This window comes from Bactrocera tryoni, chromosome 1, assembly GCF_016617805.1.
Source record: "Bactrocera tryoni isolate S06 chromosome 1, CSIRO_BtryS06_freeze2, whole genome shotgun sequence".
Taxonomy (NCBI): Eukaryota; Metazoa; Arthropoda; class Insecta; order Diptera; family Tephritidae; genus Bactrocera; species Bactrocera tryoni.
Window position 1 is genome coordinate 71053466 of NC_052499.1, and position 16716 is coordinate 71070181.

Consider the following 16716-nt stretch of genomic DNA (forward strand, 5'->3'; position numbering starts at 1 on the left):
TGAAGGTGTAGACGGCTCCACTGTGAAAAGCGGTCAGTGCTTGTCGGAAGTTAGTTGCGTCCGAAGTTTGGTCGACGTATTGTTTGATGTCGTCGACGTAGTTGAGGAATGACCTCTAGAGCAGGAGGCGGTTCCGATCCAAGCAGGGGACCGCAAGGATAATTTCTGCGAAAGACCCCAAGCAAAAACAGATTGGTGAAGAGGTCATTATGCTTCTTAACTAAAAGCATACGGGCCTGACTATATAGGTGTTTCAAAGGACACATCAAGAGGCATCCTGTCGTAGTCCGGAGTGCGGTATTCTGACACGTCTGGAGCTTCCTCGTCGGCATTTCACTGCATCCAGACGACCATATTGGTGCGGAGTAATTAAGGACCGGCTGGCCTTGTAAGTTGCCAACAACGTTTCTTTGCCCTTTCCCATCTATTGCCGGCTTGAGGATAGTGTTATACTCTGTACTTTTGCACATACCGTAAAAAGCCACACCTAAAATTTTAGGATTATTGACAGTCGGAATCTTGACGGCATCGACTGCAATATCAAAGTCAAGTATGTAAACCTTAGTCCAGTTTGTAAATAAGGTGAATTTAGGGGGGGAGGGGGGTGGGGGGTTGTCTGGTTGGTTTAAGAGTGTTACGTTCCGTGCGAGGAAGCGAGAAATGTCGGAGATATACTCGTTTGAATACATGCCATTGATTCCCTTTTAGTGAATGGCGTACTTGGGGTCAAAGCACCCCCATTACCAACGAAGAGCTCGTGTTGCCGCGAGAAACGAGAGTGATCTTGCGCAGCTTCCTTCTGGATGCTGTGTGTGGTTAAACTCCTAGTAATTCAGAATAGATCATGACAAATCTAATATATGTCCTGCGTGCAATGAGTCTCAAGATGACACTGGCCATCTCTTTGCATGCGATTCGGTTTGCGAGCGTTAAAAGTGTGTCTGGTGTCAATGATCCGATAATATTCCTGGCCAGCCAATTCTGACTTTACGAGAATCAGAATTTAAATAATTCCGACAAAAGGTTTTTTGTTTAGGAATATGATTTCGGTTGTGGATTTATATATCATCTTCATAATATTATAACAGAGACTCTGTATTATATAATGTTTTTAAGGAACGTGATAAGAGGTATTTGGTTTCATCGAGGTTCACCAGATTAAGGAAGGTTTGTGTTTTTTAGAGAATGCTATTTGAAAAGTTGAGTCGGATGCCTTTCAACTACATACAAGTACTTCTATTGACTACATATAAGTATCGTGCCAAAATATAATTAAAAAAGCTTTGTGTTGTTATTGTTTTACCACTGTTGTTCGGAAAATGATTTGAAGGTTATGCAGATATTGCTTTAAAGTTGACTTAATCGAATTTAGTTTTATATTTTATACAACATTAAATGATTTTATCTGCACTTTTAAATAAAGTTTATATTTTTCTGAATTTGCTTTCCTGAACCGTCACTGATAGGTTTCTGTATGTGCTAAATGCTTTCATATTCTGTTGGTCAGCGTACTTACCTCGAATGCATTGCATTTAATGTTGTACTCGCCCGGACACGCTACTTCTTCCGGATTCTCCAAATCAAACCACTGAATATCGTTTGTTGTTGGTTTTTCATGTAGTTACGAAAATGCATGGAAAGCGAATGAGATAAGTTGAGAGGAAATTGAGGTGGATTTCAAAGATGAAAGTGATTTCCGGTTAGCAAATGTGCGCATAGAGAAGTGGAGATAGAAAAACGATTGAGATTCAAAATCATAGATTACAATTAACGGATATTTCAAGTGAAGTAGAAGATAAAATTAAATAATTTCTGCTTGTGAGTGAATACCATTTGAATTAATTTTTACTATTTAAGGTTATGTGTCATATCAAAAACTTGCTTTGAGAAGAGTAGTTGAACTGAGTGTTGGTGTAATCTCAAATTTTATACATTAACGGGGTTATAGTTTTCAAACTGTAGAGTTCGGTGTCGCTTGAAACAATGGCAAATGAGAAAATGCCGTTAAAAACAATAAAATATCTAAATTTTCAACATTTAAATATTTCAAATATGGCTTTTAGCTTAAAGAGGGTATCAGAAGGCGCCTCAGTTGGAAAACTATAATGTCTGCAGTTGTTTCAGTTGAGTAAATAGATTTAACGATCTTAATTCTATAGGTATAGTATAATATAAGGGAAATACACAAAGATTTCGCAGTTTATTCTTAAAAAAAGCAAGCCACTAATGGTTTAATGACTTCGTCGAATTTCTCCATCAGTAATTTCTATTTTACCTCCTTCCATTCCTGCGAAAAACGTCCCAAATTATCCGGCAAAGTGGCGAATTGTTCTGGGAAATCGCTCGCCAACTTTAACATATCCTCCCAGCCTTTTTCTGTTAACCACTTTACTGGACAGGCGCGATCGCTTTTCGTCAGTGTTATTGCGCCCTTGATGAAGAAATCCAACTCTGCCTGCGTTAGACTGCCGTTACTTTTTGCAAGCTTTGTAGCTATCTGGAAGGAGAAAAGTAGCTTATGGCGCTCGAAAAAGCCCGTACAGCCATAACAGTAGACATTTTCAGTAAGAGTCTTAATGATATTGTTCAGACGTTTGGCGAGCACTGTATCTGGCACTGATTTGCGCAGCGAATAACCGAACACATCTAAGTAAGCAGCCAAGGCATACTGATACATGCTATTCACGGAAGACATATCGGAGAGAGCGAAAAAGAGCACAGCGCCACGCACCGCAACTGGTCGGTAGCCATTGCGTAGCTTCTCAATATCTTTGCTCGTCTCCGCGGACAATTGTAGTTGCTCAGAGACAGCTGCCGCTTTGGTTTTGGTATTCTCCAGCGTTTCGATCAATTCGACATTATCGAGCATGTTGCCCGTTGATGTGGCCAGTTCGCGCAGTAAGGAATCTTCTAGTTGCTGCAACAGTTGCTTGTTTTCGCTCGTTTGCGCTATGAGCGATTCACGTTGTTGTTCTAAATCGGGACGCTCGGAGCGCACCACAACACTTAGTAACTGATCTTCCAGTCCAATCTGTGTGACGGTGTAGTTGATAACCATAGCTTTGGCGAATACGGCAGGATCGAATTTGGGATTGGCAAATTTCGTGGTTAAATATAAACGGAAGTTCGGATCGAAGTCGACTTCTTTGTCACCAAGCACAATGAACTTTCGTCCACTGACTACTTGTACATCTTTACTGAGCACATTATCAATAACGGGATCTATGTAGTCATCGACATCTTCAAACAACACTGGATAGCCATACATTAGTGCCATTTCGAGTTGCTTTAAGAAATCAGAATCTGTGAAAGAGAGCGCTTTTAGATTATTGCGTGTCTCGCGTTTTCTAATCCAGTGCAAGGCTTGCAGTTGTGGATCAATGCAGAGTGGAAAACGCGATGAACGTGTAGTGAGTATGCCATTTTGTACGGAAAGCTCATCCGGCGGTAAACCCTCCGATGTCCATGTGGACACCTCAACATCGGTGGTGAGACTTTCACCAATGCGAAATGGTGAGGGTACGGGAATCAAACGATTCTGGACATCTTTTAGCCAATCATCGAATACCATTGCGGTGCGGAAATCCCACGAAAACGCGCCCGTGTAAGCAAGAAATGAGGCACATAACAAACATTGGCCAATCATGTTAATTTTTTGCTGACGAAAGTTTTCCATATCCTCCGCCCAGCGACTACGCTCGGAGCTTAGACCACTTATCAATTTATTCGATGCAATCTAGAGACAAAAAAAAGAAAAACAAATTTTTGGATTTGTTAGCCACTCCGATGCTGGCACTTCTGCTGCTTACCAATCGGCGCTCGGCTTGTCTCATCATTTCAGTCAGCGCCTTCATCTGCTTCATCGACTCTGCATAACGGTGATTTAACTGATCGAGTTGTTCCTCCAATTTGGCAATTTCATGATTTAGATGATTCAGTAACTTAATTTGTATCTCTTGTTCCTGTACCAGGAAATCTACGCGCTCCTTCTTTGGCTTTACTTCGCGGTACACCTCGTAAAATGCAATTACAGCGCGTACGAATTTCAATAGCCCAGCACCGGCTACCGAAATTTTCTCCATATCATCCAAGTTCGAGTTCTTCATATGTGCCCGACAAGCGTTTATTTGCTTGCCGGTCAACGCTTCACAGTCCATCTCCATTAAACTTTTCAAGAAGCTCACATCGGACATCATGCCTTTTGCCGACTTCCAGTTTATCTCTTTATAGCCCTTCAATATAGCGACGCATTCACATACAACTTGCACTTGCGGTGGAGGCGTTGCAAACGAACGGATTTCAGTAATTTGTGCCTTATCGAGATCGGCTAGCGCCCGACGTGCCTCTTCCAATGCCGGCATTGCTTCGGCAAGCGCTTCTTCGGCATCTTCTTTCTCGATCGCAATTTGTTTACCCTTGATCTCCACTTCAATAGACTTTTCCGACGCCTCGGCCTTTTTGACATTAGCCTTCTGTGTGGATTCCTCAATATCGACTAACATAGCTTCGCACTCTTCCGATGCTTTTGCGACATTCGCCTTCTGTTCGGTAACAATGAGACGCAACTCGTCGATTTGCTTAGCCGCATCGTCGATCTTCTGTATGCCCTCCTTAAGTCGATTGCGTTGCATTCTAATAAAACTGCTGCGCTCCTCTGAAAGCACGAGACATTCACATATACTCGAGGTAATATTCACAAAAATTTTTACCTAGCAGACGCAAATAGGTGTTAATGAAGTCCAGGTAGTGTTTCGGTGTGACATAATTGTTACGTCTCAGCTTTACCAAGTATTCGCGCGAGTACATTTGAATGGTTGTGTGTACGTGTACAACGTGCTCTATAATAGCATCGCGATGTTCTGCTGGTATCTGTAAGTAGGGCAAAATTTGATTTTGAGATTGGGAATATTGCCAGTGAAAGCTTTTCATACCATTTTATGTTCTGAGAGGAAAAGTTGCGCCACAGCCGACAAGGCTTGCTGCGGCCAAGGGAATACCCAATCGATATATGTGCTACCAATCAGACCGGGGAAGCTTCTGCATCTGTTGCGCAGAGCATCGCCGGATGGTGACATGCATAGAGAAACATGAAGATTCTCAGCGCAAGTGCGCAGGAAGTATAACCATACAGAATCCCTAAAGAAAGATAGTATAATTGATTACACAAAACAGGAGTAAATCTTACTTGGAAGCGGAGTAGCCTGCCTCTTCGGCAGCTGTGCGACACGATGTTACTATGGCATCCTTTTCGTCGTCGGCAAAGAGCGCCGGCACTTGGCCCACGGTTAGTATGTTATTAATCAGTTCCAGGAAGCCTTCTTCAACAATCTGTGGATTAATAGAAAGTAAGGCAAGTAAGTCGATAATCCTATAGATCTCTCCAAATGTCAACTAACCTGCGCGGCGTTAAAGAGGAATACAGTCTTTTTGCGTTCAGCGCCCACCATGGTGTAGAGCCGCTTAAGATCGTCGCGAAAAGATGTCTCATTATAGCCACGTGCTACGGTAATTTCAAACACCTCACATTCTAAACAGAAAATGGAAAATTGAATAAATTATGAAAACTCAGGTATGTACGTGTAGATGTTTACCGGCTGCGAATGACGCAAGACGTGTAATGCTCTTCTTGCCACTACCACCAACGCCTATTATCATTACGTGCCCGCGATGCATACGTAAGGTACGCTGGATGCGCGTCAGATGCTCCAAGCAATCTTCGAAAAGAACTAATTTCATTTTACCTCTGCGCTCTTGATATTCCTCAAGTATCTGGGAGCGAACATGTTATGACATTGTGGAATTGAGCTTTGTTTCAGTTTTGTTTTAGACAAAATTTTTACCTCTTCGAAGAGTGCGTGCACGGCATGGTAGTCCACGAGGTCTTCATAAAAACGTGGTTCCGACTCATTCATCGCATTGCGGAAATCACCATAAAGTATTGGATCTCGGAAAACAAAATCGTGGAATGTGACAATCACTGGTTCATCGTCGGGATTCATAGCCAGCAAATCTTGTTGTTCTGTAGAAACAAAACAAATATTAGTAGATACGATTCTTCTTAAGAGTAGGTATATCAAAATGATTTAAACTTCAAATCAGAATGCCTTAATTCAGATCAGAATTTAACGTTGTTTTGGTAGATTGAGCAAATTGATGTCACGGAGAAGAGTCAATGAAATTGTTCTTTTTTTTTTGTGTACATCACTAGAACACCTGATCAAAAATATATGTATGTAATATAAGAAGTTTAGTTGTCTTCGAAGACAAAATCAAAACTCTGCAAGTGCCTTTATATGGGACTATGAAGCATGTAGGACGGGGAAAATTAAATGAGCTGGCACTTGAAAGCTCGAGAGAAAACTTCTTCGCAAGATTCTGGTCTTTACGTGTCGGACAAGCGACAAGCTGTATGAGCTGTACCACGACAATTGAATATATTTTGCTATCAATTTCATTTTGTCACTATGTTCCAAAAAATTTCAGAATTATAAGGCATTGAGAGAAAGGGTGACAACAGTAAGGGCTAATCCAAAAATGTTACGAAGCTTCGCTTACTTAATGTTGAATTCGATTCCTTAATTGTATTAGCTGCCTATTTGAAAACATTTTCGGAGTGAACTTCCAGAGAAAAGAGTACCTAAATATAGATATACTATTATTGGGTATAGTCTAGCTCCGTGCACCAATAAAAAGATTTAGTGTGAGTTAAGAATCAAAACAAAATCAACTTTAACTTGAAATAGTCTCAAGAGACATTTCTGCATTGTGTTCTCAAGTCAACACTTACCTTGAGCCAACGCCTCTGGGTCTATGAAACCGTGCTCTTCTTCGAATCCCGGTGGGAATGTTTCCTCAACCTCGCGTTCAATGTGTTTTTTCATTAAGATGACATCCTACAAGTAACGGTAAATGTTGTTGGTATTAGTGTGGCTGCTGGCGATGAAAAAGTGCCGAATGGTGTTTACATGAACAGAAATTCTGTGCGAATTTTCCATTCACAATGTGTAAGTGTGTTAGCTAGTAATTGATTGCGTAGGTGCGTTGCCTCGTACGTTGTCTAACGGTACACGTCGCTTTTCGACACTTAACGTTAAATGGTTTTATTTGATAACGCCGGCACTCTCTGCACGCCGCAACCACTGCACGTTGAGTTCTGACGAACAAAGACAACTGATGCCAATCAATCTGTGCTGTCGTTCCAGCGAAATTCGCTCATCGCCCTAACTCTCTCTTGGGAGAAAATCACGAGACAGCGGTTGGCGTTGCGAGTATTTACTTTCCTCCCGGCTCGTGTCTATTTGTAATTTGTACTTACATATTGAAATAAGTATATTTATAGGTTTTGATTTTGGATAAGCGCGACAGTGATGGGCGTGGCAGCAGTGCCAGGTGTGTGAGCGCGGGGTTAAGTGCGTGCTCCGTCGCCTTGTGTGCTTTTATTAGTGTCTTTATTTGTTTAAGCGTTCGTATTCAAATCGAATTCGAATTTTTAAATTGCAGTCAATTTAGCAGCAACGACACATCAATCAAACATAAGCTGGCGAAGCTTCAATAATGTCTTCAATGTGCACAATAACGGTAAGGTTTGTTGTTCGCTTGTGCTTGGTTCTAGAACAACACGTCGTGGTAAAAGTATGTGGACGAGAATTTTAATTTATGTTTTAGGTCAATTTAGTTGGCTTTTATTCTTAAATTAGTCGAACATTGGGTAATGAGTTTTAGGTGGCTGGTAACCCTTAAAAACCTATGTATTTAACTTAAAAAAATAAATTTTACTTAATATCATCAGTCATATAGGAATAGAAGGAAACGAGAAGACAGACAAATTAGTCAGCCCAAGAACAGCTAAGAAAACAATTTCTCTAAGTTTCCAACCAACCAGCTGAAGAGTTGTCGAAGGGTCTGTTGATGGTGGAGAGATCAAAAAGTTTCTAATTCCAGGTAAAAGGGAACTAAGTAATGTAGAGGAAATCACGGGGCACATACCGTTATGAAACCACCCTCAGAGAAGTGGACTTAACGGAATGCGGAACATACGAGGATGTTGATGAGACGCTGGAATATTATCATTACGGAGATAGATAAATAATATGGTTGCCTAACATGCTGAAATCGTAATTGAAAGACCTGCCAGGGTATTATATAGCTTTAGGATACTGCTATCCGCTGCGTCAACACGAAGTGTTATGAGACAATAAGTTTTCAGTGGAAAATTTGGTAAACATCCTCTCGGCACTCATTTATATAGGAATAAAAGGCGGGCGAGATGGCTAGGTGACTGTCTGTGGCAGCAAGGAATGCAGCTCCCTAAATCTCTTGGAAATAAAGCAGCACCGTTAATACCGCAGGAGTGCTTTGTAATAGGTTTGATAGCGGAGGTTTGCTGGGTAAGATGGAACTAAATATTATTATAGAGGACATCACGGGGCTTCAAAGGGCATTAGACTTCACTTTCAGAAACTTTGCAAAAAAAATCGGAAAGGAATCTGAAATCTTCCACGACTCGCTATGTTCCAGCTAAAAAAAAATTTTGTTGAGTTATTGTGGAATAAATATAAATATCAAGTCCACAGAGCTTCTGTAGAGGACCTAAATGATTATCACTTGGGACCACAATTTAACCAATGAGTTCTTTTGAAAAAGCCTCTAAAAATTATTTTATGATTAAGGTCTGACAATTAAAAATAATTAAGTTCTGAAAATTTAGAATTTCCTAAACATCATTTTGGTCGAATATTTTAATCACGCACTGTATATTCCGTCACTTGCAGCACTTTATAATTGAGTGTTTACCGTGAACGGTGTACCCTAGTTTCTATGCGTGTACTCGTGCATATACTCCTATATGTATTGGTTTATGCGTATGTTTGTTGTATAACAGAACTTCAAAGTAGTACTAACATTTTCCGAAATTAATCGATCGCAAATAATTCGCGTAAATTCATTACGCCAAACGCGTATCAAGTCACGTAGGTTGGTAAAGTAATTCGAATGGATCAATAGCATTCCGGCGAAGATGCGAGACAAATCCTTCAAATTAAAGATGTAATGGAATTTTGACGGTGTTGGTGGCAGCTCAACAACGACAATCTGTAAATAAAAATGCAGATTTTCAATTACTGTTATTTGCAAACATATATTTCTAACTACAGAAATGGGAAAGGGTATGCAAATATATGTATATGCCAGTATATATGTATATATGTGAGGTTCCATAAATTTTTCCCGCAAAAATTGCAAGCATAAAAGTTATGCAAAACCCAGAACTTCTAATAAAATACAGCTGAGTAAAAAAAGGAAGCAGTAAAAATTGAATAGATTTATTTAGTGCCAAATAGCAGCGGCAGGGCCATTCAACGCTTCGTTGCCTCGCATTTACGTTTGCGGTAAATTAAATTTGTCTTCGCACGTTAAATGGCATACAAATCAAAATTATCGCCGTTTCCAATATGCATTGAGGAGTGTGCGTTCGCAGCACGCCTTGGCACCACAGGCAGACATTGGACGTAGTATCTTGCAACCGACAAGCTGTATGGAACTCGAGCCATGTAGAGCCGTCTCCATTCGAAATATGTTAGGGAAATTGAGTTGTGGTGAGAATATATGTATATAAGTAAGTCAGTGTGCACTCAGAATTCAGGCGCTCATTTATGCTGCACTTAATGCTATCATCATTGCTATCTACACACTACTGCTGGCGCATTTTGAGTACTGCCGCTGAGCGTGGACAAGGTGAATGGTGTGGCTGTGAGATGTTAAGTGCGAAATTCTATGAGTAACGTTCTTGTTATTCAAATAATTCATTTCACTAGGCTTTTTGCAAATGCAAACGACTGAAGGCTTGCGATGATGGTTGTGCGCCGCCACCAAGACTGGTGGTGCCTCTTTATATACATATATACTCGTATAAAGGTGATCCATTTCAAGGTTCCCTACTACTACTACTTTTAAAGAAAAAACAGAACACAGAACTTCAATTTTAATAGGGAATGTTTATTACCATTCGAAAGAACATTCTCAAACATTTATTTTTTGGAAACCATCTCTCCCATTGAGTTCAATTTTCGATGACTCGTTCGAGTATTTCGGCTAGTAACTGGCGAATGACACGCGTGATGTTTTGCTCCAAGGTCTGTATCGATGCGAGATTGTCCGCATAGACCTTAGACTTTGCATATCCTCACAGGAAAAAAGTCTATGGACGTGATATCAAACGATCTTGTTGGCCAATCGACCGACACAAAACGTGAAATTATCTGCTCACCAAAGTGTTCTGTTAATGAATCAACTGATAAATGTGATGTGTAGAAAGTGGCGTCGTCTTAATGAAACCAAATGTCAAATCAAATCATCGATTATCTTGGCGTAATAATGGTGGCCATTGACGGTTGCGTTGTCACTGGCCTTATTTTTTGAGAAATATAAACCTCTCTATTCCACCGGCTCACAAACCACACCGAACTGTTGTTTTTTTCTGAATGAAATGGCAGCTCTTTAATCTCTTGAGGTTGCTCTTCGTCCCAAATGCGGCAATTGGGCTTGTTTACATATCCATTGATCCAGAAATGGGTCTCATAGCTGAACAAAATTTGTCTCGAAAACGTCGGATTTTCTTAGAACTTTTCAAGGGTCTGTAGAGCGAAACGATGCTTTGTTCGCTTTCAATTTAAGATCTCGACGTAAAATACGCCAAGTCGTTCGTCGTTGCTGCGAACGGCGGATAATTTTATGCCATTTATGATTTGAACAAAACGTTGGCCAAATGTTTGCTGTGGAACCGTTGCCTATCTCTACCCCAGCAGAATTTCGTGTCTCATTTCCAAAGAAGTAAGGCCTGTTGATGCCCTTATACCACAACCCGGACAAAAATTTAAAATTTTGGGGATTGCGTTTCCTGAACTACGCGAGGATTTAACTCATCTAATAGTAACAATTATGTTTGTTGAAGAAGCCATTAAGTCAGAAATATGTAGGACTCATCTGAGAAGATGATTTTTCAATGAATGTGAAGTTGTGAATGTTTCGGAGAACGAGAATTTACTTAATCATCTTGGACAATTACACTTTTAATTTTGACCACATCATTGGAAACACCTTCAGATAGTTATGTAGAGACTTAGCTTTGTGTCCAAAATAGAGTAAATTGACGATACAATTTTGTCACATTAACCTATAAAAATCCACGATTAAATTCGGTTCATATTTCTGAACAGTTCAGTGTACTGTAGTTTCCAAGAACTGATTTTGGACGATCTTCCTTAAATTCGTCTTGGAGTAATCTCCGACCTCGATTGACTTCACCATACTATCGATGGACATTGGTCCTTGAGAGAGTTTCATCCCAAATAATATAATTTAGTTTATCGATGGATTCTTGCTGGGTTAATCAACGTCAATTTTTTGGCCAACATGAATACTTAATGTTACTGTAATTAACACAAATAACGCTTGTTTTTCAAAACGTTCTGAGTATGTACAATGTGAAAAATGTCAAACTTTAGAAGGGAAGTCACGGTTGAGTTTGTGGGGCATTTTGTTCAGAAGAAACTATGTCTTCAAAAGTGGGAACTCATAACTTCTATGCTTAATAAGTTTTGGTTAGTATATACAGTGCATATTTGCTATATAATTGAAGAAACCAAAATTTAATTGACTAGGTTAATCCGATTACAAAGCAATTATTTTAATCTTAAATTACCCGCTATGCACGAGCAGGCTTGCCCTCGGTGCCATCGCGTTCACTCGCCAGCGAAGAGACTGCTTCCTGCATTTCATGAACTAGAAGTCAGCAAATCCCAGCTGCATCGTGGCAGGCAGACACCGAAGTAATCGTGTCCCCAATGTCGCGGTAGGACAAATGTATTTTTATACATTTGCAACGCAATGAAATGCGATAATATTTTAATGTCAACAATTGTTAGAACTACCATAAACTAATGCAATTCCAATGTGCGCTCTATTCGAAACGGCGCTCTCACACTCTCCTATCTAGCGCTACTAAAGTAGGTAAGTGCTATTACTGCCGCCTTCAGAAGGGAGGAGGTGTAAGCGGCGGTAAGTCACTCGTCTATAAATTTCGCGAATGAAAGCAGTGTTCCTCTCGTTTACAACTTCATACACAGTTAGCCATCGATGAAGCAAAAGCAGAGAAAAAAGGAAAACGAGTGTGGCCGTTTGAAAAAAGAGACTGCGGTGTTCTGCCTGGAGAAATAGGTCGTTGTCGCTGGTAGCGATATGGCATTACTAGGAAATGTTAGGAATAGAAAGCAAATATAAATCTAAAACAAACATTCAATTATTGTCTGCTTCAAGACACATGAGCGGTCTAAAGTTAAAAAAAACGTTTTCAAATTGTAATTGAAATGGAGGTAAATTCCTTCGAAAAGTGAGTAAAAGGGTTTTCAGATAGATATAACCGGAATATATAGCTGAACAGATAAAGTGATTGTGGACTTCAAATATTGTTCGGTTTGTCTAACATTTTGAGAAAATTCCAGAAATTACAACTTGTAGCATAATATTCTTTAGCCTAGTACGTCTTTCTAGCTTTAGATACGCGAACAAGTCTTCAAGATTTTGAGATATGAATCTGAAAGTTTGCACACGACTTCTTTTCGCCCAAAGTCATTACTCCTTTGTCGAAAAGGTTATCGGAACACAGTAGCATAGACCTAACATCGGTCGCCCAAAAACAAGTACTTGAATGGATATTTTCTTTATATGACAAGAAATTCGGTACAGATTATTATGCGAGGAATCGCTAAATACTCAGCACATATTGTTCGGGTCGGACCACTTTAGGATATACGTAGCTACCATACAAACCGATAGTAACAGAGACGGATAGTTCACAAGATAGGTGCCAGAACACCTGCTAATTACTTCATAGCAGTCTGCAGACGAATGATAAAGGCCCTGGGATCCATGTTTCCAAATGGGGATCACATCGCCTCACTAGCACCTAGCAGTATATTGGAATTTATAAATAGGCTAGGACTAGGTGAGTCTTTGTGATTTAGGAGAGGTCACAATAGACCAGGTCGTGGTGCAATCCTCGTCTATCTATCCTACACAAGCTAGAATAAAAAGCGAAGCAAAAGACGAATAGCTGGTAAATAAAGATCTGGAATAAGTCCCCGTAATATTTTGAGGAAATGTAGCACGATATGGCTTAAGGAATATATGAAAACTGATGTGGAAAGTAGATACCTCCTTGTTAACCCTTAGAGCGCCTTCAGTTTGGTATTGGAGGGATCGCAATGTAAACCTAATGCTTTACTCATCCACACGCCCACATAAATTGCAAGCGTTCCCGGCATTCCCATCAACATAAACAAACAAGTCCTGCGTTGCGAATGTAAGGCACGCAATTGTGTTTGTTTGTACGATATGTATTGATTGGCACAAACGACAGATCGACATTCAAAGATTGCCGTTACAAGTGGCAATCGCTACACACGCCAACAAAGCTTACGCCGTCTTGCCAACCTTATCGCCTGCACTCGAGCAAGGACAAGCAGCGCTGGACCGCACATTTATTGCGAGTATATAAAAGGCAAATCGGCACTCAGCGTCCAGCACACCTAAGGAGTCGTACACAAACACTGCCATATACCAAATCAGGCAAATGTGTGCGTAAAAAGCAGCATTCCATTCTTGCTCTTGCTCATACGCTCACTTTGCATGTACTTAGAGGGTGGTTCATAAATGAAGGAAGAAAATTTTTACCATGGATTTCCTGAATGTGAAACATTACTTCGTTCCCACCCTCATGGAACATGTCAAAATAAAGTTGGTCCCAATGGGATGTGATGAGGTTGTATGGTTCCCAAGCTAAATGTAGCTAAATTCACATGTAAAGGCGCCAACAGCGACAAAAATTCTTACAAGAAGTCAAAGAAATTTCCCGATAACCTTACAGTGACGTATCTGGATCTTTTCGGAAAGGCGCAAGAATCCAAATTTGACATCCTTACCCATGGTATTATCGATTACGGCAGAGGAACTTCAAAAACTTTCGATGTACTTGATTTACGCATCTCCCTAATATGAACCCTTTGTCAAGCGTGTAGTCTTCGGTACGTACACATCATCCTTCGGCATTTATTGAATAATTTCCATTGTGCATAAACCATTTGGTAGCAGGCGAAGTGCGAGAAATGATATTTCCACCATAAGCCTTCGAATTGTGTACAACAACACATACATAGTAGTGTCTGTATTGAGAGGTAAGGGAACAAGGAGTTGAGCTGCGTTGACGGCGATTGGCGCTTATGAAAAATTGTCCGTTATTTGCATATGTAAATCGATTATAATAAATTCCTGCATGTAATGTGGCAGTTTACACTCCAACAATGCAAAATCCGAGAGAAATACAAAAATATTGAATAACAATAACAACAAGGAAAACATCAACAATTGGAAAAATCTGCACAATTTTTGTTGGCGCAGGATGCAGGGTTGATAAAACAAATATGTACTTTGGTTTAAAGCAATTTGCAATCCAACGAGATTTGCAAATACGATAAAGCGCATTTAAAATTAACTTGAAATATATATATTAATATACATATATGTGACTGATGCACTAACCTTAAAAAGACGCAGCGTCATCGAGACCACGTAATCTGCCATCTGTATGAGTTCTTCTTTAAAGGCGCTGCTGTGCTGCAAATGTCCCTTGAATATCGAGACGTAGATCTGCTGCAACGATTCATCGTTGGGAAAGACTATATTGAAGACGGCAAACATGGATATGAAACGTGGATCGACTTCGTTGCGTCCACCGCCGGCGCAACCCATGGCGGCATAAAATGTCAGATCTTTGAACTTCTTCCAGTTTAAATCCTTGCCACGATCGTACATGCCACCGCGCTCGAAGAGTAACTTAAGCAAAGCGATCGGCTGTTGTGTGCCATATCTGTAAGGGAAGTTGATGGAATATTAAAATTTAGAGTAATAGTCAGAAGGCTGTGTTGTTTGAAAATAAACAAATTTATAATATCTGTAAGAAAAATATTGCAGAATGCCTGAGCTATAAATTTATTTGATAAAACCCCTAAGCATGTTGGCTAGAAAAGCTAACCAGATTGGAAGTAATTTTTCAGATCAACTTCGATTTCAGGCAACTTTTCTCAGAACCACCGCTATGGGACTACTATAGTATATAGTATCATGAAAATGATGTTAATTCAGAATACGGCTTCAAGTAATTTGGCAGAGACTTTTGCCTAAGCCAACGCTACAATCTTCTAGCATAGCGAATGTTGGAAGATTATAGCATATAGTATATATACATAGGTACGTAAAAGTGTAGCCTACTACTTATCGCCGTTCTGCTTTTTGTAGATAGGCATTCGAGGTTCGGTAGCTGACGGATTTGAAGAGTTCTGCATTGGGGTTACGATAAAGCTGGGCACACATAGAACCGTTTCTTTACTCCTTTTTTTACTCTTTTCGAGTTTTTAACACTTGTCCCGTTATGGTAGTTGTAAGTCCATATTTAATTATCGGTACCTAATTTAGTAAGTCCCTAGTTCTTGCCTTGTCATATTTTGGCCATATCTGTTTCGCTATCTTGCGTTTGGTTGTAGATTTTCATCTGTTCTGAGCTATTTTTTCAAATTGTGGATTTAGCTGCCTGTTGATCGTTTCCAGCGGGAATGGTACAGTCTCCGTCACAGACTCGTTTAGAGAGACTCCTAACTTGACCAACTGCTCTGTTTTTTCGTTTACGAAAACGTTCATCTGATCCGGAACCCAAATAATGGGCATGTGGAGATGACCAGGGAATGAGGTTAAAAACTTCCTATATTTGTTGACCCTGCTGAAGTTTATTTTTGGCGACGGCAAGGCTACCAAGCCGCCTAGCTATCTGTATCCTCCTGAACTTATTCTGTAGACCTTCACTCACCTTCTTCATGTCTAATACTTTTACTTGGAAATGCTATCTGTGTTTGGTAGATGGAAGGAGAGAGAGATATCAAGATTCTCGGAGTTCACCCTCGTTTCAACTGCGTAGTCCCTTTTGGATTGAACTAGTGTTGTTATCCACTCCACTCCCACTATAAAACCTTTTCTCCATTCCTTTCTAGAGGAAATTGTTATATCACTATTGAAATCCAACCTGTGGGAATATAGTCTGAACTCGATTTAGTTTTATGTCGCTCTGGTTCCTGGTTCTAGTGGCCATTACTCTTTAAGTTCCGATTTCATGTCTCCTTGATTCTTTTAGCTAAAAACGTAGCTACTCTTCGCATGAAAACCTCTAGTACACTTGATGCAAGAGCATATTAAGCGCATGAGTCGGACATAACTTAATAATACAGTTTTGGACAGGCTGCCCTCTACATCATATTTAGTTTTCGAATATTATATTCTCTATTCAATGCTGACCACCAGACAATTGGTCCATATATAAGTAGTCATTAGATAAGTCGTATACATGCGTCCATAGCAGCATAGCTGCCAATAAAAAGTCTGATCAAAATAAAGATGAAGGTCCTCTTTTATCATTTTATTCTATAAGAAATGCATCTGTAAAGGGTAATATGGCTTCCTTGCAGCTGAAATTAGTGCCTTTCTATTTATTGTTTTTCATATCGGCAAATATCTGGAAATCACTACCTTCAAAATGTCTACATATTAATTATACAGTTGTGCATGATGTTTGACTGTTGTGCTTTGCTCTTCTTAAACGCCATCAAACTTTTTCAA

The 16716-nt window shown here is 40.0% G+C and overlaps 1 protein-coding gene across 1 annotated transcript in view; it reads right to left on the reverse strand.

The window, feature by feature from the left end:
* The window catches only part of LOC120775625 (dynein heavy chain 10, axonemal), a 102660-nt gene that overhangs the window by 25064 nt on the left and 60880 nt on the right, over positions 1 to 16716 (reverse strand). The window contains exons 37-48 of the mRNA XM_040105918.1: positions 14593 to 14920; positions 8902 to 9090; positions 6788 to 6893; positions 5841 to 6019; positions 5592 to 5769; positions 5397 to 5527; positions 5186 to 5328; positions 4932 to 5136; positions 4710 to 4869; positions 3810 to 4654; positions 2276 to 3736; positions 1517 to 1588 (exon numbers count right to left, since the gene is read on the reverse strand). Coding sequence (XP_039961852.1) covers positions 1517 to 1588; positions 2276 to 3736; positions 3810 to 4654; positions 4710 to 4869; positions 4932 to 5136; positions 5186 to 5328; positions 5397 to 5527; positions 5592 to 5769; positions 5841 to 6019; positions 6788 to 6893; positions 8902 to 9090; positions 14593 to 14920 — 3997 coding nt within the window. The remainder of the gene's footprint in view (positions 1 to 1516; positions 1589 to 2275; positions 3737 to 3809; positions 4655 to 4709; positions 4870 to 4931; positions 5137 to 5185; positions 5329 to 5396; positions 5528 to 5591; positions 5770 to 5840; positions 6020 to 6787; positions 6894 to 8901; positions 9091 to 14592; positions 14921 to 16716) is intronic.